The following is a 27902-nucleotide window of genomic DNA, read 5'->3' on the forward strand; positions in this document are numbered from 1 at the left end:
AGCTTTCAACCTGCCCTGGTCAAAGTCGCTGATAAACTCCACATACCTAAACCCAATGGTCAGTTCTCATTCTTCATCTTAGGTGGCCCACCAAAAGCATGTGACATGGACCCTTCTTCATCTATGGCCCTCCCGGACACCACAAGCTCTTCCGGTTTTCCTCCTTCCTCAATGATCACTCCTTCTCAGCCTTTTTGGTTGGTTCTTCCTCCTCTCCTGGACCCCATCATGCAGAAATGTGCAAAGACTCAGTCTCTGGTTCCCCCCCCCCACCCCCGCCCATCTAAATCCACTCCTTAGTGATTTCATTCAGTTCATGGTTTTAAATACCATGTGTTGGTTCACAATCATCTAATTTTTATCTTTAGTCCCAATCTCTCTTTCGAACTTTTTAGAAGCATATTTTTCAACTGTTTATTTGATATATGCACTTGGATATCCAATAAGCATCACACTTTCCACATGTCCACAGTGAACTCCTGATCTGCCTCAGTTAATGATTCCACCTTTCCAGGAGAGTGAAATGAAAGGCAAGCTCTTAGACTTGTGCATTCAGAAAAGGCTGAGTGGGAGCACATGGGGTGACTTGAAAGGATACATCTTGGGGGGAAAATTTGGCCAGGGGAACTCTTTGGTTCCCTCATGTCCATCCGGTCTTTCCCTTAGTGTGTGTTCAAGTGTAATTAAAAAGTTTTTTTCTCTGATAACCATGAATCAGGGGAATTACCGTGTCGAGATGCTTTGGGACTTCTGAAACCTATCTGTTGCATAATAAGTAATGTTTTTCTTTTCTTTCATTCTGACTTCCTTTCTCCATACAGGGTGGCTACCGGTTTGCAAGTAAGAGAGGTATTGCCAGCCTAGGTGATGCTTCTCAGTAACCTTGATCAAGAAGTAGTTAAATCCTAAAAGTCTTAAAGATTGTGCCATAGTAATCTCTGATATATATTTTAAGAACTTAGATTTTGAAGTCTACGCAAAATCCTTGGAGAAAAAGGAACACTCCTACACTCTTGGTGGGAATGTAAGCTGGTATAGTCACTATAGAGAACAGTATGGAGTTAAAAAACTAAAAATAGAGTTACTATATGATCCAGTAATCTCACCCCTAGGATATATCCAGAAAAGATGAAAATTCTAATTCAAAAAAGTTTGTGTACCCCAATGTTACCATATGATCCAGGGATCTCCTTCTGGGCATATATCTGGAGAAAATTCTAATGAAGAGATACATGCACCCCAATGTTCACAGAAGCACTATTTATAACAGTCAAGACATGGAAGCAACCTAAACAGATGAATCTATAAAGACATGGTACATGCGCGCGCGCACACACACACACACACACACACACACACACACACACACACACCCTGAGGAATACTACTCGGCCATAAAAAAGAATGAAACAATGCAACATGGCTGGACCTAAAGATTATCATACTAAGTGAAGTAAGCCAGACAGAGATATTGCTTATTCATAGAATCTAAAAAAAAAAAAAAGGATACAAATTAACTTACTTAAAAAATAAAAAGACCCGCAAACACAGAAAATAAACTTATAGTTATCAAAGCAGAAGGGAGAGGAGGTGGGATAAATTTGGAGTTTGGGATTAACATATACACACTATTGCATATAAAATAGATGATGAACAAGGACCTACTGTATAGCACAAGGAATAACCTATAAGGGAAAATAATCTGAAAAGGAATTACATATATATAACTAAATCACTTTGCTATACATCTGAAATTGACACATTGTAAGTCAACTATACCTCAATTAAGAAAATCTAAATTTTATTATTATTTTTAATAGTTATTTCCCCAATACAATTTTTTTTCTACTGTACAGCATGGTGACCCAGTTACACATACATGTACACATTCTATTTTCTCACATTATCATGCTCCATCATAAGTGACTAGACATAGTTGCCAGTGCTACACAGCAGGATCTCATTGCTAATCCAATCCAAAGGCAATAGTTTGTATCTATTAACCTCAAGCTCCCCAACCACCCCACTCCCTCCTCGTCCCCCTTGGCAACCACAAATCTATTCTGCAAGTCCATGATAAGAAAATCTAGATTTTTGATGTTTTATTATTATGAGAGAAAAACTGTTATTATAGAAATTTTGGAGAAAAAATATAATAAAAAAGAAAATAAGAATTACCCATGGTCCCACTAAGAAATAAGCACTATAAATAATTTGATATTATTGTTTCTATGTATAGTTACAATATTTATAATGAAGTTTTTAAAAGTGTTTGTTTTCAAAATTTAAGTATTCTCTGACTATAGCTGAGAAGTCTTATTTATGCCTTTCAATTGCAATGCCTCCACATATTCAGAAGTGATTTAACAAAACATTGTGACACTGTATGTATTTTGGTGGCACTTCCTTCCATGCATGTCCTACAGTTAACTTGGGGATGGTTTGAGCATGTGTTAGCCTCTGTTTTTTCTTTCAGCCTATTTGAGAACTAGACATCTCATCACTCTGCCTGGCCTCCACAACCCATCTATCACAAATGCCTAATCCCAACAGACAACCCTCATTAGTGAGTGTTAACCTTTCTCAAACTTCTTCCTAAGAAAAGATCTCGAATATCATGTATAAGGCAGGCATGGTGCACTTAAGAGCAGGATGCAGGAGCCTAGGGTGAAGTCAGGACCTCCTCTGGATGTTTATCTGTTCAAGTCAGGAAGGCCCTTTGAAGGACAGACACAGCTGCCAGTACTGGGGAAAGTCTGATCTGGCAGCTTTGTTATCTCACTGAAAGGAGATGTGAAGAGGTGATTGGCACAGTTCCAGTAAGTGGTTGGAATTAGAGGTGGAGGAAGTACATTGCATGAGGTAGAGTAATGGTCATGCTAATAGTTTAGCACAACAAAAAGGTGGAAATAATAATTACCAACATCTAGTAAGCAAATACGACAAATAACAGTACCTGACTCACAAAACTATAGTGAGTGTTAAATAAGATAATGTATCTAAGCCTTGGAGCAAAAAGACTGACATACAGTAGTTCCCCCGCACCCCCCCCCATCCACAGGGGATATGTTCTAAGACACCCCAGTGGATGCCTGAAACCATGGATAGTTCTGATGAAATAAATTTTATATTTTAAGGCAGGACAAGAAAATTTAACCATAAAATCTTGTGTCCACTTGGGCCTCCTCTCTTCCCTTTTAGTGTGCAATGTTCATCTGCGTTACACATTAACAGACCTCTTCAAAGGTGGGAACACCTGCTCCACCGCAAAGATCCATTTTCCCACCCTTTTCTTCCAATGCTAACAACGTTTTCTACTTAACTTGATTGTTAATTAAATTTTCACTGACAGTACCGCACCCTCCACATACATACCCTACACACATATCTATGGTAAAGTTTTCATTTATAAATGAAGCACAGGAAGAGACGAACAACAATCACTGTTAATAAAACAATTATAAAAATATACTGTAATAAAAGTTATGTGAATGTGGCCACCCTCTCTCCAAATAGCTTATTGTGCAAATCTGATGACTTTCTATTTTTCAACCAAGCACAAATCAGGCACTGTGGCCACAACATGTGCTGTTTGTGGTGCGACAGCAAAACTAGCACGGATTTCCTTTTCTTTCTTCAAAAGTTCGGGAACAAAAGTTGCTTTCTTACCTGAGATCTTAGCAGACTCAGCTTACAATTTTTTCTTTCCTTAAGTGGAGAACTTTCTCTTCTTCATTAGGAGGAAGTACTTTACGGTTCCTCTTTGGCATATCCGACTGCCAGTATCACTACTCTGGCTTTTTGGGGCCATTTTTAAGGAAAATAAGGGTGACTTGCACGCAGGCCCCGCAAGAGGGGAACAGTCCACCTGATAACCAAGGGGGCTACTGGGTGACTAATGGGCGCTGCCGTGGAGGAGGAGACGAGTCACAAGCAGCCACACATCGCGAGATTTCCTCAGGCCACTCTGAAGGGCGGCCCATTTAAAGTCATTGTTTGTGTCTGGAATTTTCATTTAATATTTGGGATGGAGAGTAACTAACACCACAGAAAGCAGAATCATAGATAAGGGGGAACTTCTCTATGGAATATGCACAATAAATATACATTAATGAATATTTATATTAACTATTTTTGTTTAGCTTTGGTGAAGAGATTGAACGTCATTTACAGTGGGGAGGAGAGTCCTGCTTCCTTGGCTTCTTAGATCTTTAGAAACCACCTGCTCTTGAATTCCCGGAACTCTGTGATCTAGTCGCTTCATGTTGGATCCCAACCACACAGTAGTAAGTCTCTGGCTCCCAGGCACCAGCTCTTTGCATTCATCACACAATAGGAGACCTGGGTTCTCATTCTGGCTCTGTCACAAGTCAGTTGGGTGAATATAGGCAAGTCACCTCTCCCTGCCAGATCTCAATTTCCACACCTCTCAAATCAGGGGGCTTTGCTAAGGTCTCTAAACTCCTTTCCAACTCTAAAATTCTGTAATGCCTTTTCCACCTGCTCAAAATTCAGCAGCAAGTAACTGAAGATCAGTGTCAGCCTGATCTGCTGGCATAGGCTTCACATGGTCTCCACAAGATTTAATAACAGCTGGCATTTGTTATCCTCATGATACCAGTACTGTTATAAGGGACTTAATGTATTAACTCATTTCACTCTCATAAAAACTGTAAGGGATAATTAACATAATTAGTTTCATGTTGGGGATGAGAAAATTGAGGCCTATCACTATCAGGTAACTTAGTCATGGTTTCAGAATAAAGAAGGGACAAAGCTGATTCTGACAGGGGGAGTCAATCCATCATATCAAAAGCATCCTTCTACAATAAGGTACCACCTCTTATCTGTCAGAATGGCCATTATTAATAAGTCTACAAATAGCAGATGCTGGAGAGGGTGTGGAGAAAAGGAAACCCTCCTACACTGTTGGTGGGAATGTAAATTGGTACAACCACTATGGAAAACAGTATAGAGCTTCCTCAGAAACCTAAATATAGAACTACAATATGATCCAGCAATTCCACTCCTGGGCATAGAACTGGACAAAACTTTGTGGCTCAGTGGTAACAAACCCGGCTAGTATCTATGAGGATGCGGGTTCGATCCCAGACCTCGCTCAGTGGGTTAAGGATCCAGCATTGCCATGAGCTGTGGTATAGGTCACAGACTCCACTTGGATCTGCTATTGCTGTGGCTGTGGCTGTGGCTGGCAGCTGCTGCTCTGATTTGACCCCTAGCCTGGGAACTTCCATATGCTATGGGTTTGGACCTAAAAACACACACATACAAAAAAGATACATGCACCCCTAGGTTCATAGCAGCACTATTCACAATAGCCAAGACAGGGAAACAGCCTAAATGTCCACTGACAGAAGAATGGTTAAGAAGATGTGGTACATACATACAATGGAATACTACTCAGCCACAAAAAGAATGAAATAATGCCATCTGCAGCAACATGGATGCAACTAGAGATTCTCATCCTAAGTGATGTACATCAGAAAAAGAAAGAGAAATACCCTATGATATCACTTATATGTGGAATCCAAAATATGGCAGGAGTTCCTGCTATGATGCAACATGTTAAGAATATGACTTCAAGAGTTCCCGTTGTGGCTCAGTGGTTAACGAATCTGACTAGGAACCATGAGGTTGCGGGTTCAATCCCTGGCCTTGCTCAGTGGGTTAAGGATCCGGCGTTGCCGTGAGGTGTGGTGTAGGTTGCAGAGGCAGCTCGGATCTGGTGTTGCTGTGGCTTTGGCGTAGGCCAGTGGCTACAGCTCCGTTTCGACCCCTAGCCTGGGAACCTCCATATGCCATGGGAGTGGCCCTAGAAAAGGCAAAAAGACAAAAAACAAAATAAAAAAGAATCTGACTTCAGCAGCTGTGCAGATGCAGGTTCAATCCCTGGTCTGGGAACTTCCATATGCTGTAGGTGTGGCCATAAAGAATTAATTATGGTGCAAATGAACCTATCTACAAAACAGAAACACTCACAGACATAGAGAATGGACTTGTGGTTGCCAAGCAGGTGGTGGGAGGGAGTGGAATGGACTGGGAGTTTGGGGTTAGTAGATGCAAACTACTACATTTAGAATGGATAAACAACAAAATCCTACTGTACAGCATGGGAAACTATAATATATATATGACAGAATCACTTTGCTGTACAGCAGAAATTGGCACAACATTGTAAATCAACTACAATTTTTAAAAAAGCATCCTCTATCATAGGATCTCACTCACATATGGTAAGTGTAGCCTAGAACAGATGTTATTTTGGAAAGACAGTAAAATCTTTAAAAAAAATAATTTTAAAGCAGCTTGTCCATAGCGTGGCAGGTTTGGACAGGCTGCATTAAAATGTGAGCCTGCTGATACAGAATATATCGTACTGCTTTGGGGATCTTTAAATATATATGTGGGGGGGGGGAGGAGAAAATTGCTTTCTTGCCTTGCCAGGCAAAGGAAGACACTGAATTAATGCCTTCAAGAACTATGTGTCATCTAAATATATTTAAATGGAGAAAAAATTCAGGATATGTGTTTTACTAAGCGATATCAAGTCAGAGGAGGCATTTGGCAGGTTCCAAAACCTCTCAAATGTCACCACCCTTTACTATCTCTAGTTGTTTAGACATCACTGTGTATGTGTGGGGAAAAAAAGATGTAATTCTTCAAGTGTTGAGTTGATGGATTTCTTTTTTATTTACTCCTTGGGAAAAATTATATCCAAGTATTTGTGAGCTAAGAAGCTTTGAGTGGTGGTAGGTCTCATTTAAGGAAGAGAAATAGCACAGAAGAGAGCCAGGAAACTTTATTTAGCAAATCCACACTGGGCACTTATATGTGTCATGTGCTGGGCTAGGTACTAGGAATTTAGACGTAAAAGATACAACCTCAGTCCTTAAAAGAGTTCATTATGGGCAGAGAGAAAAAAGAAGTAATTATAGCTTGTTGCAGTAAGTTCGGGTGTAAAGAAATGCTCTAGGTTCTAAGAAATGTCTAATCCAACAGGACAAAGTGGCTACATGCTTAGAGATGTCAGTCAGATTCACCGGAGGAAGTGATGCTTGAGCTTGATCTTTCAAAAAGCAGTTCGCAAAAGAAGGAAACGGTCTTCTGGGCAGGGGAAGTAGGAATGGTGAAAGAACACAGCACATTTGTTTCAGAAAGAATAAGTGTTACTGCAGCTTAGATTTATCTGGAATATTGAAAAAGTATACAGAGGGCAGATCATGAAGGCTCTTCAAATACATGCTAAGGAAATGAGAAGCCTCTGACCAATAGGATCTGATACAAACTATTCGAACACCATCCAGCAGGCAGACGAGAGGCCAAGGAGATGAAGAGAGAGGGTAAGGTACAAGATGTTGGGGGGGCCTGAAGCAAGAATAGACAGATACGGGTAGTTTCCAAAGAATATTTACGGAATGGAATCCATGTGACTTCAAAATTGATTAGATATTGTTGGTAAAGAAATAGGAGGTCTAGGGTAGCTCCCAAGTGCTTAGCTCGAGCAACTTAGAATTAGTGCCAGATGTCAATATTAAAAAATACCGAAGGAGATGGTCAGTGTGAGCCCAGTGTTGAAAATGTTGGCATGAGATGCCTGTGGGATGCAGAATAGAGATGTTTGGTTGCAGATGGTATTTGGATACAAGAATTGCCAACTTAGGGAGAGGAGCCAAAGCACCCTCATTATTCTGGCGTGAACTGGTATAAGTGGAGCAACAGGCATTCACCCAAGGTGAACACACAACACGAGCGAGAGAAAGGAGGCAGAACACAGAACTCAGTGCATGAAGTGGGCGGAGAGAGTGTAAAAGGGAAGTGCAGCCAGAGATGCCAGAGAAAAGTCAGAAAGGCGTGCTGATATGGAAATCAAAGGAGAGACTTTGGAGAAAAAGAGTCAACTGTGCCGAAAAGAAAGATGAAGTTTATAAAGTGGCTTCTGTATTTAGAGAAGCTAACCAGAGGTCATTTTACCGAGTGGAAATATATTCAAAGAGTGTGTCCCAAAAAGTTCCTGAGGAGAGCTAGAAAGACAAGGTGCTCTGCTTCATTTGCATAAAGAGGCTGGAGACTGCAGGGCCCAGAATTAGAGGTGTAAGGGTGTCTCTGACCACTTCTCAGCTGCCTGGCAAGCTGTGCCCTTAGAAGCCTCAACCCATTTCCCAGTGTCTGCCTACCAGTCTTTCTTGCCCACTGGGGAAGAGCAGGAGTGTGGGGTGGCAGAGACCTTCAGCTCAAAGGGCTTCTGATATTTCTTATTAAATAACCTACAGCTTTTGGAAGTGTACATCAGACATCAGAAACATGATGACAGTCTAAATATTTTTTAATAGAAAAGAAAGACAATTATAAACAGACAAGTCTTGGTTGGTAATTTTGTATATTTTTTGGTGCTTATTATGCACCCATAGAAAATATAGTAACTAGGTGTCCTGGGGTTAAGACTTCAATGAGTGCTTCCTGCACAAGCCAATGACACAATACAATCTGAGGTGCAATAGGAATCTATACAAAGAGAGAAGTGAATCATTTTGGTCAGTGAATATAAAGAGTTGACTTGCTATTTGTTTAGGTCTAGTGTATCTTCCAAGTGGTAAATCAACCAACGCCCACCCCTACCCAAAATAATGCACATGTTATAGTCACGTAATCTGCTGACACACCAGCCAGACCCAAGGGCACACAGCGTCTGTGATGCAATTATTATAAGCTCTTTTTATTTGAATTTCAGATCAGGGAGGAAAGAGGAGAAACAAAAAGAATATGAGGACTATGCTGAAACATCATGTATAGACTTGTACAGCAACAGTGATTACATGCAAGGAATTCAAAACATTCCTAACAATGAAGTATCAGCCAACCAAAAGCAGGTGTTGTTTCTCCTAGGAGTTCTAGCTACACTAAAAGACAAGGCAGGAGACAAGCAAGTTTTACAAGCAGAGGTGCCATTATGTTGTGACACAAAGTCTCCCGATTTCTGATCCTGCCTCTCTTTGCATCCTCATCCACCTGCAAATGTCAAAGGTTTTAATCTGCAGCTTTCAAAGTCATTATTTTTTTAAAAAAAGGCTAAAATTCGTTAATGAAAGGACTCTTTTGAACAGAAACATGAAGGAATTTAATTTTTCTAGCTATTTTCTCTCTACATCATGCTTCTCCATATCCAGAATTCCCTTCAGTTCTTCCCAAATGAAAAGAGTCATTTTCAAGCCTTATCTGTTTTCTGGCAAAATTATTGAGGCCATCATAAAAGTGATATTTCTGTTAGCAATACCTAGGTACTCTAGACAAACGTCCCAGGATTAATTTGCAAAATAAGTAATACCAACTCTTTAATCAAACATCTGGAGCCAATGATAAAACCAGATGCCTACTAGCAGTTCTAGTAAGGCCCATGACTTCAGGACTTATTATTATTAAAACCTTTTAAAAACCGGGTTTCTTTTCTCTTCTTCCTAATAACATAACTTCCCTGCTCAAAAGGGTCTTTCCTCTCCCCCTCCCTTTCTGGGGAGTTTTTAGAAATGCAAATGTCCTCAGAGTTTCAGTGTTATTTAAAACATAGACAAGACCAGGAGGTGGAAACAAGGTCACAGTTTAAGAAAACACTTCCTTAAAATTTATGCCGTCTTTTGTACCCACACCTATTGCGTTTTGTCATTAAAAGACCGATACTCACCTTTATCTCGTAGAAGAGGAAAAGCACTTTAAAACCAGCCAATGTAACTCGGGGAAAAAAAAGTTAATTATAGCACAACCTTCCTGAAACATACTGTTTCTCATAAACAGCCTCCGTTTCAGGAAGTAGGAATTTGAAAGAAAATATAGCCTGTCTCAGAACAGGGTTGTGTAATTTAACCCCGGGACTTTCGGCAGCTCTGCGCGTAAGACACGCCCCTTTAGGAATGGCTTTGGCGAAAGGCATTCTGGGATTTGTATTACTACAGAAAAGTTTCCTCTTCTAAAGAAAGTGCAAGAAAACTCCTTATTTGGATTGAGGTAGAATGGAGAGACCGTCCCCTGAGAGCCAAGGAAAGAGAACAACGAACATGACATTGTTTTTGATCTGTTATCAAAAGACAAACTCATGTTACAGCTCCTTTCAATGCTCCATCTATTTTAGAATTAGTTTGCAGAACTGAGTTTGTTGTCACCAGGATACCTTTATTATTACCACGTTGTTTTTTTTGTTTTTTTGTTTTTTGTCTTTTTGTTGTTGTTGTTATTGTTGTTGTTGTTGTTGCTATTTCTTGGGCCGCTCCCGCAGCATATGGAGGTTCCCAGGCTAGGGGTTGAATCGGAGCTGTAGCCGCTGGCCTACGCCAGAGCCACAGCAATGCGGGATCCGAGCCGCGTCTGCAACCTACACCACAGCTCACGGCAACGCCGGATCGTTAACCCACTGAGCAAGGCCAGGGACCGAACCTGCAACCTCATGGTTCCTAGTCGAATTCGTTAACCACGTTGTTTTTTTAAATCGAAAAATGAAGTTAGACTTTAGCTCATAGAAAATTTCACTGGGCTGATTGGTTTGACAGCGAGGACCGTCGAATCATGTTGCATAGTGGACATTGTCCTTCAATCTAAATCTGTGACTCTAAATTTTGACACAAAAAATCGAACGTACATGAGAAGATGTTTAAATGGTTAACAACATTTTATTGGAAAAGTTTTTGAAGTCAACAATATTTTAATTTTCTCAGTCCTTTCTGAGTCTGCTGGGTTAAAGATGAGAGATTCATTAGCAGTAATTTGATAAATCTCGGTAAACCCGTTTTGATATATTCCCCCAACTAAGAAAGTGAATGATTAATAGCTGGGTAACAAATCTGGGGCAAGTTGGATGGTTTCCAACTCTGCTTCCCAACAAGAGAAAAAGGAAATACTTAAGTATTCAGCTATTTTTAAAGTACTAAATACTCAGTATTTAGATCACTTAAAATTTTTGATGATAGGAGTTCTCTTGTGGCACAGCAGGTTAAATATCTGGTGTTGTCACTGTGGCGACTCAAGGCTCTGCTCTGGCGCGGGTTTGATCTCTGGCCCAGGAACCCCAAACCTTCTCTTCTTGAATATTACAGTATTTACATTTCATTTGTTAGTGCTTCTTCATTTTTTTGGGGGGGGTCACCCCCAAGGAAGTTCCCAGGTTACGGGTTGAATTGGAGCTACAGCTGCCAGCCCACGCCACAGCCACAGCCACGCCAGATCCAAGCCAAGTCTGTGATCTACACCACAGCACAGCAACAGCCGGATCCTTAACCCACTGAGTGAGGCCAGAGATCAACCCTCCTCCTCATGGATACCAGTTGGATTTGTTTCTACTGCGCCACAACAGGAACTCTTCCATTAATTTTTAAAATCTAATGAATTACGAGCATTCCAACAAACAACGATTTTGATACCATGCCTGAGGGATTAGAAAATATACATTATTTAATTTATAACAATAATTTCGTTTTCTCATAAAATAAAAAAGAAAAGTCTCTCCTCGGAAGAAATACCATACCTGGAATAAGTTCTCCTTTTGTCCTCCATCTTTTTTTCTATGTTTGCCATCATTATGCTGACAACGAACGCTGAGAAGAAAGTTCCAGGATGACATTCCGGCCATTATCCTCATAGAAATTTCACTATTCCCTGCTGTTCGTGGCTTTCAAGTTTATTATGTAATTTGTCATATAATAAAACGATTAAATTGGTTTTGAGATCATCTTGCTCCAACACCGAAGACCTTTGCAAGGCGTGTAACCCCTTCCAAAATAGGATCCACCTGGATATCTCAGTTAATCTAGGTTTAGATGGAAGGATTCTCTTTCTGCTCTACATATTTCTCTTAGTAGGATTTAAAAATATTTCGTCTGTTCCACCACTGCTCCACTGACTTTATTCTTCTTAAAGCTATCCTTGACTACTTGCCACGCCAATGGACACTTTGCGATCTTCATCCTTCTTCACGTCTCTACATCATTTAGTACTGCTGACCCCTCCCACTTCATTGAACTGTGACCCAACCACTCCATCACTCTCACCTACCCGGCTTTTAGGAAGAACTGGCTTTCTGAGGGTGTACCTGTGCAGTGGCTCTAGTTATGGTATCATTTTTAGACATTTAAAATGCATCTTCATTTATAAATATTTTACATTTAGTCCATAAAACAGATAATTTAATGGATGCTATTTTAAGCTACTAAATTTGCGGTCACTCTTACGGGGTTTTTATTTTCTTTTTTTCTAAAAATTACATTGATAGGCAGTACTATATGACTAAGTTTAGAATAAACAAGGCAAAGATTAAGTTACATGGTTTGGAGGATATGTGACACATAGAAATAGTGCACACCCCAAAATTGGCCCTTCTTTTCCTGCTTCCATAGCTTCTGGCTCTCATAAATAGTTACTGGGTGTTCCAGGGTCATGATCCACTGGGGACTCTCCTAATCCCCTGGGCTCCTCTAACCAAAAAACCATCTTAGTGGTCCACCGTTGCATAAAAATGACCTGGCCAGGATAGATTTTCTAAGTAGTTAAGAGTTTAGAGGACAAGGAATAAAGGTTCTATAATATACAAAACAAAAAAAACCCCACACCCATTTATTCTTTCAAATTTTCCTCAGTCAGAAATCTGGGCCCATTATGGCTAAGATCAACGTAGTCCTTGTCTGAGGCGTCGGGGGCTCCTTCAAGGCCCACTCAGGTTGTTGGCAGAATTCCAGATATAGGACCAGGGTTCCCATTTTCTTGGTAGCTGTTGGCCAGGGACCACCCTCGTCTCCCAGATGCCAACCACAGTTTCTTGCCATGTGGGTTCCGCAGGCAGTGCCTGACATGGCTGTTTGCTCCAGGCCAGCAGGAGCGTGTGTCTTGGAAGGGCTCAGCCTCTTTAAGGATCCACTTGTTTTGGTCCAGCGCAACCTGATCATCTCCCTTTAATTTTTTTTATCTTTTTTTTTTTTTTTTTTTTTTTTTGCTATTTCTTGGGCCGCTCCCTCGGCATATGGAGGTTCCCAGGTTAGGGGTCCAATCGGAGCTGTAGCCACCGGCCTACGCCAGAGGCACAGCAACGCGGGATCTGAGCCGCGTCTGCAACCTACACCACAGCTCACGGCAACTGAGCAAGGGCAGGGACCGAACCTGCAACCTCATGGTTCCTAGTCGGATTCGTTAACCACTGCGCCACGACGGGAACTCCCATCTCCCTTTAGATTCAAAGATAACTGGGTAGGAACCTGATCACAGCTTTTTTTTTTACAAATTGAGGAGATATTACACATTGAGGACAGCTGGGGGTGGAATCTTGGCGGCCATCTTAGCCTTCCGTCTGCTGCAGCAACACAGCCCGCAACTGCCCCCAGAGGGGCAGGAGCGATGGCCCAAGACAGCGGACCTCTCCTCCATCCCCCAGGTACCTCTGGGGGCTCCAGTTTTCTCTCTCACTTAACGGCTTGAATTTTTTTGCCCTTCTCCATCATGTGAAAAATACTGAGGCATCAAAGCATTAAGTGAGACCTTTCTCTCAGGGGACTCATTTCACTTGGCACATCTTAAAAAAGCTGTTTAGGTAATCACAGTGCATGCAAAATGAGACAAAAATCCAGACAGTTTGAAAGAGTACACAATGAAAAATCTCTCCCACCTCCATCTTCTGCCCCGTCTCCCAAATTCTTTTTCTGAGATTAACCAACATTACAGGGTTTTTTTGTTTGTTTGTTTATTTTTGGCCTTGCCTGAGGCATTTGGAAATTCCCAGGCCAACAGGGCCAGGCAACGAACCTGGGCCATAGCAGTGACAACCGTCAGATCCTTAACTGCTAGGCCACCAGGGAACACCTCCAGCTGCACTTCTTGAACCTCTTTATACATCGTTCATGCATTTACAGATGTTGTTTTCCCCACAAGTATAGCATTCTCATTGTGCACTTTGTTTTTTTGCTTTGGTGGTACATCCAGCAGATCTTTCCGCATAGATCTAAACTGTTTTAACTTCAGTCACTTGATCCTAAGAATAGGGAGAAAGAGAAGTGCAGACTAGCTTTTTTTCATTTCCATCCCAACACTTTGGGCTTCCTCCTGTCCCCCATTTAGGGGATAATGGGCAAAAAGCCAAGTGACTGATCTCAGTTGATTCCAAATGTTTTCACAGGTTGCCACAGAGCTTCAGGCCTGAGCCGGGGCCCTTGGAATCAGACCATCTGAACTGGACCGGGGAGCATTGAGATGTGTCTATAACCAAGGTGTGAAGAGTAGGTTGAGCAGAGAGCACGTTTTTTATAACCCAGTTGCCGCCAGGCAACACAAGCAACTTTTCAGGGTTTTCTATAGTGTGCCATTGTATCACTCTAAATCAGCTTCCTCTGTTTCTGATTTGAAGTGCAATACAATAGGCTTCAGGCACATCAGCTTAATTATGGGCTAGTGAAAGTAACTAAAAACTATTTTTAAGATTCTTTCCTTGGGGCAAATATTTTTATAGTTCCAAACAACAAGGTTACTGAAGTAGAAATTATGTTGCAACTCATATCATGGAGGTTGGGGGGTGGCGACAGTAGGGGGAACAGCATCTGAAGGGGACACCATCAACTGAATATGAAAGTTGAGACCAAATTTTACTCTATTGGTAAACGAGAACAAAATGTGGAAATTTTAAATTGTTCAAAGCTAGCTAGAAATATATTTGATTGTAGAGATTTTATTCTATTTTCTTTTTTTGTACTTTTTTTTTTTTTTTTTGCTTTTTAGGGCCACACCCACAGCATATGGAGGTTCCCAGGCTAGGGATGGATGGACACCACAGCCACAGCAATGCCAGATCCAAGCCTCACCTGCAACCTACACCACAGCTCACAGCAGCACCAGATCCCCTGCATCCTCCTGTATACTAGGCGGATTCCTTTCCACTGAGCCACAACGGGAACTCCCATTTTATTCTATTTTCAAATTTGATTCATCACTGATAATTCAAACATTACATCTTCTTTTTTGCATCAACAATATACACGCCTTATGTTTTCTTCTGTTTTGCTTTGATAAAGAGTTCTGGCCTGACTTTCGGGGTCCCTTTATAATCTCCTTAAGTAGGGGTACTTAAGCGCTCCAGAAAGCATTTCGCTTCCTCCATACATTCCCCAGCAACACTCACGGCATTTGGCTGTATCAAGTGAAACTAACCAAGCTTTAAAGCCATCCAAAACCTTCCTTCGTTAAATTCACAGGAAAGGAGTTTAACCACACTCTAATTTAAACGATGTTGACATCCTATTAGCAGTTCTGAGTGCAAGAGAAAATTCTCAAAACTTCAAAGGATGAGTTTTGTCAAAATGACACAACCACACCAAAGCAACAAAAATTGTTTTTTTTTTTTTCTCTCCAAAAAAGAAACCTGCAAAGAAGAGGGACTCAAAAGTGTTTACCAGCAAGTTTGTTCTCATCAGCACACGTGTGCTGGTAGCACACGTTGAAATCCTCACATTTCTTCAGACTGATGTTACTTTGGCTGAAGTATTTTTACATGGGCTTTTAGTAAGTCAATTGTTTTCAGCGAAATCATAGACGGAGATGGGGATGTATTATACAAACCTCTTCCTGCTGCAGTTCCCCCTGTGGCTGAGCAGTAACAAACCTGATTTTTATCCACAAGGATGTGGGTTTGATCCCTGGCCTCTGTCAGTGGGTTAAGGATCCAACATTGCCGTGAGCTGCAGGTCACAGACTCCGCTCAGATCTGGTGTGGCTGTGGCTGTTGGAGGCCGGGAGCAGCAGCTCAGCTCGACCCCTGGCCTGGGAACTTGCATATGCCTACTCCACAGCCACAGCAACGTGGGAGCCAACCTGCGTCTGTGACCTAGACCACAGCTCACAGCAACACCTGATCCTTAATCCACTGGGTGGGGCCGGGGATTGAACCCAAATCCTCATGGCTCCTAGTCGGGTTCATTACCACTGAACCACAAAAGGAACTCCCTACTTTTAATTTTTTAAGGCAACTCCATACTGTTTTCCATAGCAGCTGTATCTCTTTACATTTCCTCCAAAAGGGCATGCAGGTTCCCTTTTCTCCATGGCCTTTCCAATACTTGTTATTTGTTGTCTTTTTGAGAATAGCCTTTCTGACAGGTGTAGGGTGGTATCCTGTAATTTTGATTTGCAGTTCCCTGATGATTAGTGATGTTGAGCATCTTTTCATGTGTGTTTGGCCCTCTGTATGTCTTCTTTGGAAAAATGTCTTTTGGGGTCCTCCGCCCACTTTTTTTTTTCTTTGTTTGTTTTTTGCCTTTTCTAGGGCCACTCCTGTGGCATATGGAGGTTCCCAGGCTAGCGGTCTAATTGGAGCTGTAGCCGCTGACCTACACCATGGCCACAGCAACATGGGATCCGAGCTGCATCTTCAGCCTACGCCACAGCTCACGGCAACGCCAGATCCTTACCCCACTGAGCAAGGCCAGGGATTGAACACGCAACCTCATGGTGCCTAGTGGGATTCGTTAACCACTGAGCCACGACAGGAACTCCTCTAGCCACTTTTTTAAGTTGGATTTTTTAATGTTAGTGTATTCTAGTGAATTCTTTGTGTATATTGGATATAAACTCCTCATCAGATCATTTGCAAATATCTTCTCTCATTCAGTCTGTTTCTCTTTTGTTTTGTGATGGTTTCCTGCACTGTAAAAGCTATTTAGTTTGATATATTTCCCATTTGATTACTTTTGCTATTGTTGGCCTTGCTTGAGGAGACCGGCCCCTTCAGTATAATGCTAAGACCAGTGTCAAAGCGTGTAGTGCTTATGTTTTCTTCCAGGAGTTTTATGGTTTCAGGTCTTACATTTAAGTCCTTAATCCATTCTGAGTTTATTTATTTACTTATTTTTTGTCTTTTTTGGCCATTTCTTGGGCCGATCCCCACGGCATATGGAGGTTCCCAGGCTAGCGGTCTAATCGGAGCCATAGCCACCGGCCTACACCACAGCCACAGCAACGAGGGATCTGAGCCGCGTCTGCAACCTACACCACAGCTCACGCCAATGCTGGATCGTCAACCTACTGAGCAGGGGCAGGGACTGAACCTGCAACCTCATGGTTCCTAGTCGGATTCGTTAACCACTGCGCCACAATGGGAACTTCCGTTCTGAGTTTATTTTTGATAAAATAAAATTTATCACTTTATTTTAAAGTGATCTAGTTTCATTCTTTTGCCTATAGTGGTCTAGTTTTCCATCAAAATTTATTAAGGAAACTGTCTTTCTCCATCACATATTTTTTTTAGTTTAAATGCATTTTTAGGAGTTCCCGTCGTGGTGCAGTGGTTAACGAATCCGACTAGGAACCATGAGGTTGCGGGTTCGGTCCCTGCCCTTGCTCAGTGGGTTAAAGATCCGGCATTGCCGTGAGCTGTGGTGTAGGTTGCAGACACGGCTCGGATCCCGTGTTGCTGTGGCTCTGGTGTAGGCCAATGGCTACAGCTCTGATTGGACCCCTAGCCTGGGAACCTCCATATGCCGCGAGGGAGCAGCCCAAAGAAATAGCAAAAAGACAAAAAAACCCAAAAAAAATGCATTTTATTTTAGACCACTTACATGACATTTTTTTTCCCTCTCAAAACCAATGCCCCTGCTCAAAACAAACAAACAAAAAAACCGAAAAACAAAATCAATGTCAAAATAACCAACTCAAGATTCCATCAGTCCCATTTGTCTATGTCCTGGTGTTGTGTGGATGAAACACAGCAGCCAGCCAGTTATGACGATAGGTGATAGATCCAAAGTAACAGCCAAATTTGCTAACAGTTTTCCATTTCTAAGCCATCCTTAAAATCATATATGGGATCACTCTGTTCTCATGGTAGTCCCACCGAGCAGCCATGCCATCTGGATGCATGTTTTCACCAATAACGAACTGATCATTTTGTGAAATTAGCAAAGATGTGCTTGATTTGTTCTGCGGCTCTGGTCATAAAAGGTTTTACTCTTTCTGGCCTCTGTTCTTTATGTTTTCCTTTGATTGACTTCATGTAATCTTTGATGTATTTCTCGTAGGCTTCTTTTGTGAAGCTGGTTTCCTGCAAGTGATGGTTCTTGACAATATCAACACCCGTGATTACTGTGCTTTCCGGTACCTTCACCCTTGGGGCCTTCAGTGGAGGCATTTCTACTAATGATGGAGTCATGAGTGTTACCCTCTGTCCTACCGACCGTCATCCCCTCCACCTCCAACACAGCCCAACTGTGATCTCCTGGATTTTGTAGATGTCAGAGAGCATCTCATCATGGCTTATGAGGTTCTGGTAGATGACCAAGATGGCAGCTGGAGGGAGATGACAGCAGTGCTAGGTTAGCAGGAACTTGGAGCAAGCTCCATGCAGCCTAAGCAGTGCTGGGGGAGGGGAAGGAGGAAGCCCATTGTATATTCTTGCTTCCTTTGTCTAGATTAATTGACCATAAGTGCCATGGGTTGATTTCTGCACTCTCTGCTATGCCATTGATCTATGTGTGGGTTTGTTTGTGTGTGCTAGTACCATACTGTTTTGATTACCATAGACTTTTAGTATAGTTTGAAATCAGGAGAATTAGCCACTACCAACTGTCTCCTCAAACCTTTAAGAACAGAAACTTTTCAAGTGTGCACTCTTGTCTGTTGCTCAACTCCCATTAGCCATTTTCAGTTTTAAGGCCCATTATTTTTCACCAGTTCTCAGGGGGAGAAAATCATTACTGAGATTTGATTCTGATCTGGAATTGAAGGTTTATTCAAAGTCTCATTGTGGGACATTTAGTCAATCAGGTAAGACATCTTCAAGGAAACAGTAAAATGGAATAATGTTCAGCATCATGAATTTTAGCTGTTGTTGCATTTTCTGTATTAATGTTATTAATAACACCTACTTAGTCGTTTGCAGTTTATAAAGCAGTTTCACATCTCATTTAATTTTAAAGGTCAGATAGCAGAAACTCAAATTCTGATATTATTTTATAGTAAGAATTTATTGCTGTACTCAACTTGCATGTCTTTTTTTTTTTTAAAGGGCCACACCTGCAGCATATGGAAGTTCCCAGGCTAGAGGTCCAGTCCAAGCTGCCGCTGCCCTTCCTAAGCCACAGCCATAGCAATGCCGGATACTTAACCCACTGAGCGAGGCCAGAGATGGAACCTGTCTCCTCACGGATCCTAGGCATGTTCGTTAATCGGGGACCACGAAGGGAACTCCTCAAATTGCACATCTTATCTTCCACCTGCTCTAATGTTGTTCCCCTGAAAAAAGATACCGTGGCTATCACTCAGAGAAGAAATAACAAGTGTTGATGATTAAGGACCAAAATTACAGCCTTAGAAGAATCTGCCTGAGATAGGGGCACATTTCCTTCCTCATGCTTATGGTTCTTGACTATATCTAACTCTGAGAGTTCAATACTTAACCCTTCCTCACAACTCTTTATCAGGTGGTAAAGCAGTAAGCGTCACTGTCATTTTATTGCCAGTGAAACAGACCCATAAACAAGCACTCTCTTGAACTCAAGGAGGGAACCCAGACAAATGATTGGCTTCCATCAGACATTTACCAGAATTGGTAGGTGGTTTCCCAAGCCTTGAATTAAGTAGGCCAGTGTGACCTCATAATGGCAAGCTTTGTTCTCCCACCGCTGCTTCAATCCTTTTTCTCCTCCCACCGTTTCCCGTGACACAAAGTACCAGTCCTTACTTTTGGAACCCGAGACTCTGGATGTTGAGTGAGGAGTCCCTTAAAATGAATGGAGAGAGAGGAAGGGCCTGGACTGGTCGCCCGGATGTACGGTGAGGACACCAGGGGCAGCAGGAGGCCAATGACCTTTGGCGCAAGTTGAGATCCTGTTCCTCCCCCGAAACTTAACCACTCTCTGGGCTTCCGTTTACTCCTTTATGAGGGAGACCTACTCTCCCGACTGTGAGGATTAGATAAGAATAATGTGTGCCACGCACATGGCTTGCTTGGTAACTTCAACTCCTCACTTCTCCTCACCCTGGTCCCAGGCTAACCTTTGCAGTGTGTGATGTGGGGAAGTCGCCCTGAATGTCAAAGTCATTCCCTTCCCTTTGCAAAATCCAGCTCGCAAGTCGCACCCTTTTTGGAGGGGCCCTTGTTTTGGGGGGTGGGGGTGGGGGCGCGTGGGGCCCCGGTGGGTTTACCGCGCATCCCACCCGGTCTGGAGGCTGGGCTTCTAGTCTGAAAGGGCGGCCGCGGACGTGACCATCTGGCGGGAAAGGGGCGGGGGCCGGGCGGAGTCTGAAAACGGCACTTTCGGTCTTCATAAGGGCTCGGAGGAGGGGGTGCGCTCGGCCGGCCAGTGGAAGGAGTTGCCGCGCGCGCGAGAGGATCTGGACTCTGCAGTCTCCCGGGCGCCCGCTGGGTTGCGTCTGCGCCCCTCTTTCCCCGCTCGGCCCTGTCCCCCCGCTTGGGCTCACACCTGCTTCCCCCACCTCCACCTCAGAAGCCACGGCTCAGCCCGCCGGCACCTTGCGGTCCGTAGTGCAGTGCGGACACGAGGCGGTGAGACGTGTCCATCCCGGATCCGAGGGCCTCCGCCAGATCAAGTCCCTTAACCTCGTGCCGAGCCCGGGAAAGCGAAGAGGAAATTTACGGACTCTGGGATCCCAAGGTACCTGCCAGGTGGAGGTCTGAGGGGTGAAGTGGGTCCTGTGTCTTTTCTGTTTATCACGAGAGAGGGAACCATTGTCCAGGAGTCTTCCGGGCCGTTGTGTAGAAAGTCATCTCCTGCTCTTCTTGCAGGCTCAGCTACCGGCAGACGCTCCAGCAATTTACTGTGAGTTCCCAGCTTCCCAAAATAGATGTTTATAAATGGAGCGGGGGAACTATTGGAGATGGGGTGTGTTTTCCTTGTACTTTTCTGTGCTTTGCAAAGGTTTTGTTTTGTTTTGTTTTCCTAATCAGTAAAAAGAATTCCACTTAAGAAGCGTAGGTCATAGAGGGGTTGCGTGTAGACCTGCCTTCCTTGCTTCAGCCGGCTAGTTTAGGAAGATAACGCCATCCCTTGCTTTCTGAGACTTTCTCCAGCTTTCAGATTTAACGGGGGAATTTCCCAAATCCTCTAGAGCCAGAATCCGCACTGAGCCTCGCAGCGGAAGCCCGCGCAGCCACGGGGAATCGGTCTTTTGACTAGTTATCGGCCAATCAGGCAGAGTGGGAGAAAGGAGACATCTTCCCTGAAAAAAAAACCCTGAGCTTTCCTAAGGGTTTCCTCCTGCGCCTTGTAGTTTTCATGACTCCTTTAGCGAGACCTGTAACTTCAGTAAGTATGAATTCTGGTGAATAGTTGCGTTCACGCATCTCTTTAAAGCCACGCTGCGGATGATGATCTGGTGACCCGGGTAGGGGTGGGTTTGTCCGGATCGCTGTCTTTTGCTTTGCTTCCAAGTTTCTCTTCCTTTCCTATTCTGTTCCCTTCCAGTGCCAGCAGAAGTTATTGTCGTTCATTTGTTAACACAAATATTACAGTAAGTCAGACATCATCTCAGTGTTTTACAACTTTTTGATGTCAGAGATCATGGTTTTCCATTTTGGGGATAATCTCCAACTCCATTTAGTTTCATAAAAATCAGAGTTTGATTTTGTAAAGAAAATATTTGTTAGATGTCCGAAGAGCTATTAGATGGCCTGAAATTGCAAAGGTACAGAGCATGCAGTGAAAAGTCTCTTGTCCACCCCCAACCCATTTCCCTCTCCAGAAGTAACCCTTATACATAAGCACATTGTTCTTGTTTCTTTGATAACTTCGGCCAAACATTTGAAAAAGCTGCTTTTGAGCACCTACACACTAGTGACTTTTATTTTTTGCCTTTTGCCTTTTTAGGGCCGCACCTGCGGCATATGGAGGTTCCCAGGCTAGGGGTCCAATCCCAGCTACAGCTGCCGCCTACTCCAGAGCCACAGCAACGCCAGATCAGAGCTGTGTCTGCGAACTACAACCACAGCTCAGGGCAACGCCACTGAGCAAGGCCAGGGATTGAACCCACAACCTCATGGTTCCTAGTTGGATTCGTTTCCGCTGAGCCAGGATGGGAACTCTGTGTTTGTTTGTTTTTTGTTGTCACTAGTAACTTTTAAAATAAAGATCCACCAATTTTATTATTTTAGTTTTTTTTTTTGATTGTTTTTAGTTTCTGACTTTTCTGTTTTCCTACCGTCTGCTTGGAAAATGTCAGAGATTTAGGCCACTTTGTAGAGGGAACTTGGCAGCTCTGGAGATTAGTGAATAGGTTAGTTTCTAAGTTCCTTGAAGTCAGAGACCATAATTTACTCGACTTCAGGGCTAACAACCTACCAGAACTATTAGTGACATACAGCATCCACACACCCAGGTTTGAGAATAACTGGTAACTTGTGGGAACCTGGTGCTTCATAGATTCTTGCTCTTATAGAGGAGGCAGAAACAGTGTACTTTCGTCCCCAATACTAGATGCTAGCTTGGTGTCTTGCTGGTTCTAGTACACACACCTCTGTGGCCCTCTTCTCTACAGGTTAGCTGCTATAGTTTGTGAAGTAACTGGTAATAGGAAGTAATGTTTGTAGTGGGCAAGAGAGAGGGTGCATTTCTGTTCTGTTTGAATCCTGCCTTGGACACTGGCTCTGTGAGCGGGACTACTTAGCTAAACCCTCTGAGACTCATCTCCCTCATCTGTGAAGTGGTGATTCTTAGGATTGTTTTGAAAATTAGATAAGACAGTATGTATAAAAGTCTACCACGGTTCCTGGCACATGAAAGCATACAGTAAGTAATAGCCTTTCTTACTGTCAGGCTTGCTAATTGTTTCATACTGGAGGTGAGTGCACTTGATGGCTCAGTGTTAGGTAACTTACAAGAAGGGTTTGATTCCTTGCTCATATTACAAGTCTTTTATGGCTCTGTCTTTGGCCCTTCCCTCCGGGACTCATGCTGAGCTGCTCCTTTTGGGGACTGCTGATGTGGGACAGAAAGAAGAAAGGCACATATACTTACACAGTGGTTTTTAAGACTTATGCTTGGAAATAAGCTTCCATGTAACTTCCATTCACATTTCATTGATACGGTTGTTAGTGGAGTGGGAAAAACCCATTAAAGGGGCAGAGCCAATAGACGTTGGCCTGGTAATGAGGGGCAGCAGTACTGGACAGTAATATAGTCTACCTCCATGTTTGTTGGAGGGTCACAATTGTGAACCCAGAGATTCATCAAATACTGAGAATTGATTCAGCCCAAGACACTCATAGCCACTGGTTTATAAATCAGAATGCCAATTTTTTCCTTTGCGGTGGATAATACATCTCCCTGGGTACTAGGCAAAATTTTCTTGAGGGTGGATTTGCTAAAAAAGACTGAATTCTAAGCTACCAGAACAAAAGTAGTGTTAGCAAAAAGACAACATCCAGAATACACCATGTTTTAAAACTCAGCTCTCCTTTTGGAAATGTCGTCTGAAGTCCAGGAATGAATTAGAGTGATAGCAGTGTATCCTAGACAAGGCAGAGATCATGACAGATTCTTGCTCTTTCCTTTTAGGCTCTGTATGTGTTAACAGCTATTTCCTTATCAACCACTAATTGCATCATCTGATGATTTGTTATACTTATTTTCTTTTAAACTGTCCGCTTCTTGAATAATGACTTATTATCATAATTAAAGTATCTGCAAATCACAGTATAGGATAGATTAACCAATTTTACCCATTGTATGTTAATTCTTGCTGCCTTTTGGGTTATTATTATTATTTCTTTTTGCCACCCCTGCACCCTCCCAGGCCAGGGATCAGATCCCAGCCACAGCCTAGAACTAAGCTGCAGCTGTGGCAACACCAGATCCTTAACCCACTGTGCCAGGACAGGGATTGAACCCTCATGCTAGTGCTTTCAAGATACTTCTGATCCTGTTGCATCACAGCAGGGGCTCCTGTCTTTGGTTTTAATTTTTACCACATTTGCCCCAAGATTTTGACTGTTCCTCTCTCTTTTCCTGCTTATACCTGGACATTTTTTGTCTGCCTGGGTAAGGCAATCTGATATAATAATGTCCAAAAAGAATCTGTTGCGGAAGTAATTTTTTTCTTTTTATGGCCACACTTGTAGCACATGGAAGTTCCTGGGCTAGGGGTTGAATCAGAGCTGCAGCTGCCAGCCTCCACCACAGCCACACCATATCTGAGCTGCAGGAACGCTGGGTCCTTAACCCACTGAGTGAGGCCAGGGATCAAACGCACATACTCATAGACACCATGTTGGATTCTTAACCCACTGAGCCACAATGGGAACTCCAAACAGAATGCCTTATTTTATTTTTATTGGCCATGCCCACGACATGTGGGAAGTTCCCCAGGCCAGGGATTGAACCCGTACTGCAACAGTGACAACAATGGATCCTTAACCACTAGGCCAGAAGAGAACTATGAAAGTAAATTTAAAATTAAAGATATATTTCCAAGTCAGTAAAAAAAAATTTTTGCTGAGTTATGTCATTTGTTGAGTAACTGAATAAATTGAGTTGATTTTTAGCAGCACAACTTTTCAAAACAGAAGAAAAGATTGTATTTTAAAAGTAAATAGCAAGCATAGAAAGAAAAGGAAAACACTTTTTTCCCCCTTTCTAACCAGTATAATTTTGATACTAATATCTAATATAGGTGGCAAATAAAAAACAATAAAACTACCAATCTTCACTTAAGGCTATTGCTCCTCAAACTCCACTATAAATACTATACAGTATTTAAGGAATGCAGGGAGCACTCAGCAACATCTAAATATTGGTATAATTTACCATCACACTAGATTAAAGGCATTATATACAGCTGCTCAAGATTGAGGTGTATTTATATATAGATATGGAAAAAAATCATCCATTTGTATTAATTGAAAAATGCAAGGTCTAGAACAAAGACAGTATGTTCTTTATTTGTGTAAGGAATTTTTTTTCTCTGTGTGTAGAAATGCCTATCTTTGAGCACATGGTTAAGCTTCTGTAAAGAAGACTTCAGTGAGGATAAAAGCAACTTTTCCAGTGGCTGACTTGAGAAGAGTCAAAAAAGGATTAGGGTGGAGGGAAGATAAGTTAAAAAAGATCCTTTCTTAACGTTTGAATTTTAAAATAATGTGCATATAATTACTTTAAAATAAATTCATTTTGAAGTTCCTGTAGTGGTGCAGCGGAAATGGATTTGACTGGTATCCATGAGGATGCAGGTTCGATCCCTGGCCTTGCTCAGTGGATGGGGGATCCGTCATTGCCCTGAGCTATGGTGTAGGTCACAGATGTGGCTGGGATCCCACATTGCTGTGGCTGCGGTGTAGGCTAGTGGCTACAGCTCTGATTTGATCTCTAGCCTGGGAATTTCCATATGTCATGGGTGTGGCCCTAAAAAAAGAAAAATTTCATTTTAAGGTGGGAGTTTTGTGTCAAATTAACTTCTCATATATTTTAGTAACTGTTTTTTTCTGTCCTGTTTTACCATTTAAAGATCCTCCACTGATTATTAAAGGCACATAGAGTGAGGTGGAGGTGGAGGGCACCATGGGGTCATGCATGCTTAGAGGGTTGTGGTTCATAGCAGTTGGATTGTGCCGTTTGTGGTTAATGATGGTTTGTTTGTCCAGTCATTAGGAACCAATGACAAAAATAAATAATTCTGGAACAAGTACAGGCTATGATATTTAGAACTACCTTGTGGAGATTTTTTAAAAAATAAAAAGTATGGGAGTTCCCGTGGTGGCACAGTGGTTGACAAATCCGACTAGGAATCATGAGGTTGCGTGTTCGATCCCTGGCCTTGCTCAGTGGGTTAAGGATCTGGCGTTGCCGTGAGCTGTGGTGTAGGTCACAGACATGGCTCTGATCCTGCGTTGCTGGTCCATGGCTACAGCTGCGATTAGACCCCTAGCCTGGGAACCTCCATATGCCGTGGGAACGGCCCAAGAATAGGCAAAAAGACAAAAAAAAAAGTATGTAATGTATAAATTTTAAAATTATAGAATAAACTTTTAAAGCATTTACTATTTTAACCCTTTTACCTGCTAGAAATCTAAGTCAGGATATAAAGGATAAATGTTGCAATTATTTGCTTATAATTTTTAAATGTCTTTAATCAGACATTCTGTAATTCATAATACATCAAATTATAATTAAGTTAATAAACTGTAGGGTTTCTTTATGTGTATATCCTCTAAGAATATTCAAGCCAAAAGGATTTTTTATTGCTAATTCTTTTTATTATTTATTTATTTATGTATTTTTGAATTCTCTTTTTAAAGTATAGCTGTCATTTTTTTTGCCCGGGCCGGAGTCACTCTATTTAAATGAGAAAGGAATGGAAGTTTCTCTATGCTCCCCTCAAATCACTTTATCAGTAATCATTCCTTGTTATTGTCCAGATTATATCAAATTAGAAATGAAAAATAGAAAGGAAAAAGCCACACACCAGTTTCTTATGGGGGCTTGGCATAAGATTTCGTGAATCTCCTAGTTCACTGAAAGGATTCTAGTTGTTGTTTTCTGAGGTCTAAGTGTTAATCACCTATGAGTATTTTCATGAAAATATTAGACTCAAAGATCTCAGTGCCTGACATATGGAACTGAACTAATGTGCTGATTTGATTGTTGCAGGCAGGTCCGATTCTGGTGCACATCATGTCCAGTTTTGAAGATGCTGACACAGAAGAGACATTAACTTGTCTCCAGATGACTGTTTACCATCCAGGCCACCAGCAAAATGGAATATTCCAATCAAGAAGGTTTTTTAGCCGAGAGAAACTCCCTTCCAGCGAAGTGGTAAAATTTGGCCGAAATTCCATCTGTCAGTATACCTTTCAGGACAAACATGCTTCTCGAGTTCAGTTTTCTCTGCACCTATTTAAAAAGTTTGATAGCTCAGTTCTCTCTTTTGAGATTAAAAATATGAGTAAGAAGACCAGTCTGATTGTGGACAACCAGGAACTGGGCTACCTAAATAAAATGGACCTGCCCCCTAAGTGCATGGTTAGGTTTGGTGACTATCAGTTCCTGATAGAGAAGGAAGATGGAGAGTCATTAGAATTCTTTGAGATTCAGTTTATTTTATCTACAAGATCGCTCTTGCAAGAAAACAACTGGCTACCACAGAAGCCCATACCTGAGTGTGGCAACTATTTATCCTGTTCCACCCAAGGCAATTCTCCTATAGAAATGGGTGAAAATGAATGGTGACCACAGAGGGCTAAGAGAATCATGAAGGACCAACTCTGTAGACACTCTACAGACAATCCACTTATTAAAAGAGTTTCTGAGTGCGGTATATTACTGTCATTTGCTGTGTTGCCAACTTTGAGATCTGGTGTTACGTGAAGTCTGTAAATTGTGTTAATCATTGATTTAGTCACCTGCTGCGTTGCTGGATATATGAAGAAATTATTATAATTGTGTATCTGTGAGCATTAATGTATGAAAAACAACCTTCATGATGAAGGAATAGTGTTCTCAAAATAAGGTTATTTTCTTTTTATGCCCAATTTTGGTCCCATGTTTTACACTGCTTCATTTTGATTTATAAGTTACCATCTCTTGGTTTGGTCATATTATTTCACAGCAGCCATTTGTTTCTAGGTCAAGGTTACAAGCAAGTTATTACAGGTGAGGTAACTTGTTGTTACTTGTCATACCAGAGTATTGGAACAAAAAGCATAATGTGTTTTGGTGTCTGTGTGTCATTGTGGTTTTATAGTAAGACTTCTTTGTGCAATAATACCTTAATTTTTGTTTTTTTTCTCTATAGAATTAGTGTTTATTCCCAAGAATAGTTTTCCTTTTCTATATTCAGCATCTAAAACCAATACTTTAAACATTGTTAATAAACTATGATGTTAAATTTAAAATTTTCATATTTCTTACCAGTTTTTTATTGTA

The 27902-nt window shown here is 41.9% G+C and overlaps 2 protein-coding genes and 1 pseudogene across 4 annotated transcripts in view; 1 reads left to right on the top strand and 2 right to left on the bottom strand.

Annotated features, from left to right (window-relative positions):
- The window catches only part of ALPK1 (alpha kinase 1), a 127624-nt gene extending 117729 nt beyond the window's left edge, over positions 1–9895 (bottom strand). For both annotated transcript variants that reach the window (XR_007137474.1, XM_047798597.1), the window contains exon 1: positions 9698–9895. The gene's annotated coding sequence lies outside the window, so the exon portion shown is untranslated. The remainder of the gene's footprint in view (positions 1–9697) is intronic.
- Positions 9896–17791: 7896 nt separating this feature from the next.
- Positions 17792–18299, bottom strand: LOC125138010 (translationally-controlled tumor protein-like; annotated as a pseudogene).
- A 1972-nt stretch (positions 18300–20271) lies between these two features.
- TIFA (TRAF interacting protein with forkhead associated domain) lies at positions 20272–27871 on the top strand. 2 transcript variants are annotated; one of them, XM_047798550.1, is made up of 2 exons: positions 20272–20642; positions 26628–27871. In XM_047798550.1, exon 2 carries the CDS (start codon positions 26652–26654, stop codon positions 27204–27206), a length of 555 nt encoding a protein of 184 aa, XP_047654506.1. In that variant the 5' UTR covers positions 20272–20642; positions 26628–26651; the 3' UTR covers positions 27207–27871. The 2 variants fall into 2 exon arrangements, with proteins under 2 accessions (XP_047654506.1, XP_047654507.1); XM_047798551.1 differs by lacking the exon at positions 20272–20642 and adding an exon at positions 20654–20807.
- The last annotated feature ends 31 nt before the right edge of the window (positions 27872–27902 follow it).

The sequence above is a fragment of the Phacochoerus africanus genome, chromosome 10 (genome assembly GCF_016906955.1).
Source record: "Phacochoerus africanus isolate WHEZ1 chromosome 10, ROS_Pafr_v1, whole genome shotgun sequence".
Lineage (NCBI taxonomy): Eukaryota > Metazoa > Chordata > Mammalia > Artiodactyla > Suidae > Phacochoerus > Phacochoerus africanus.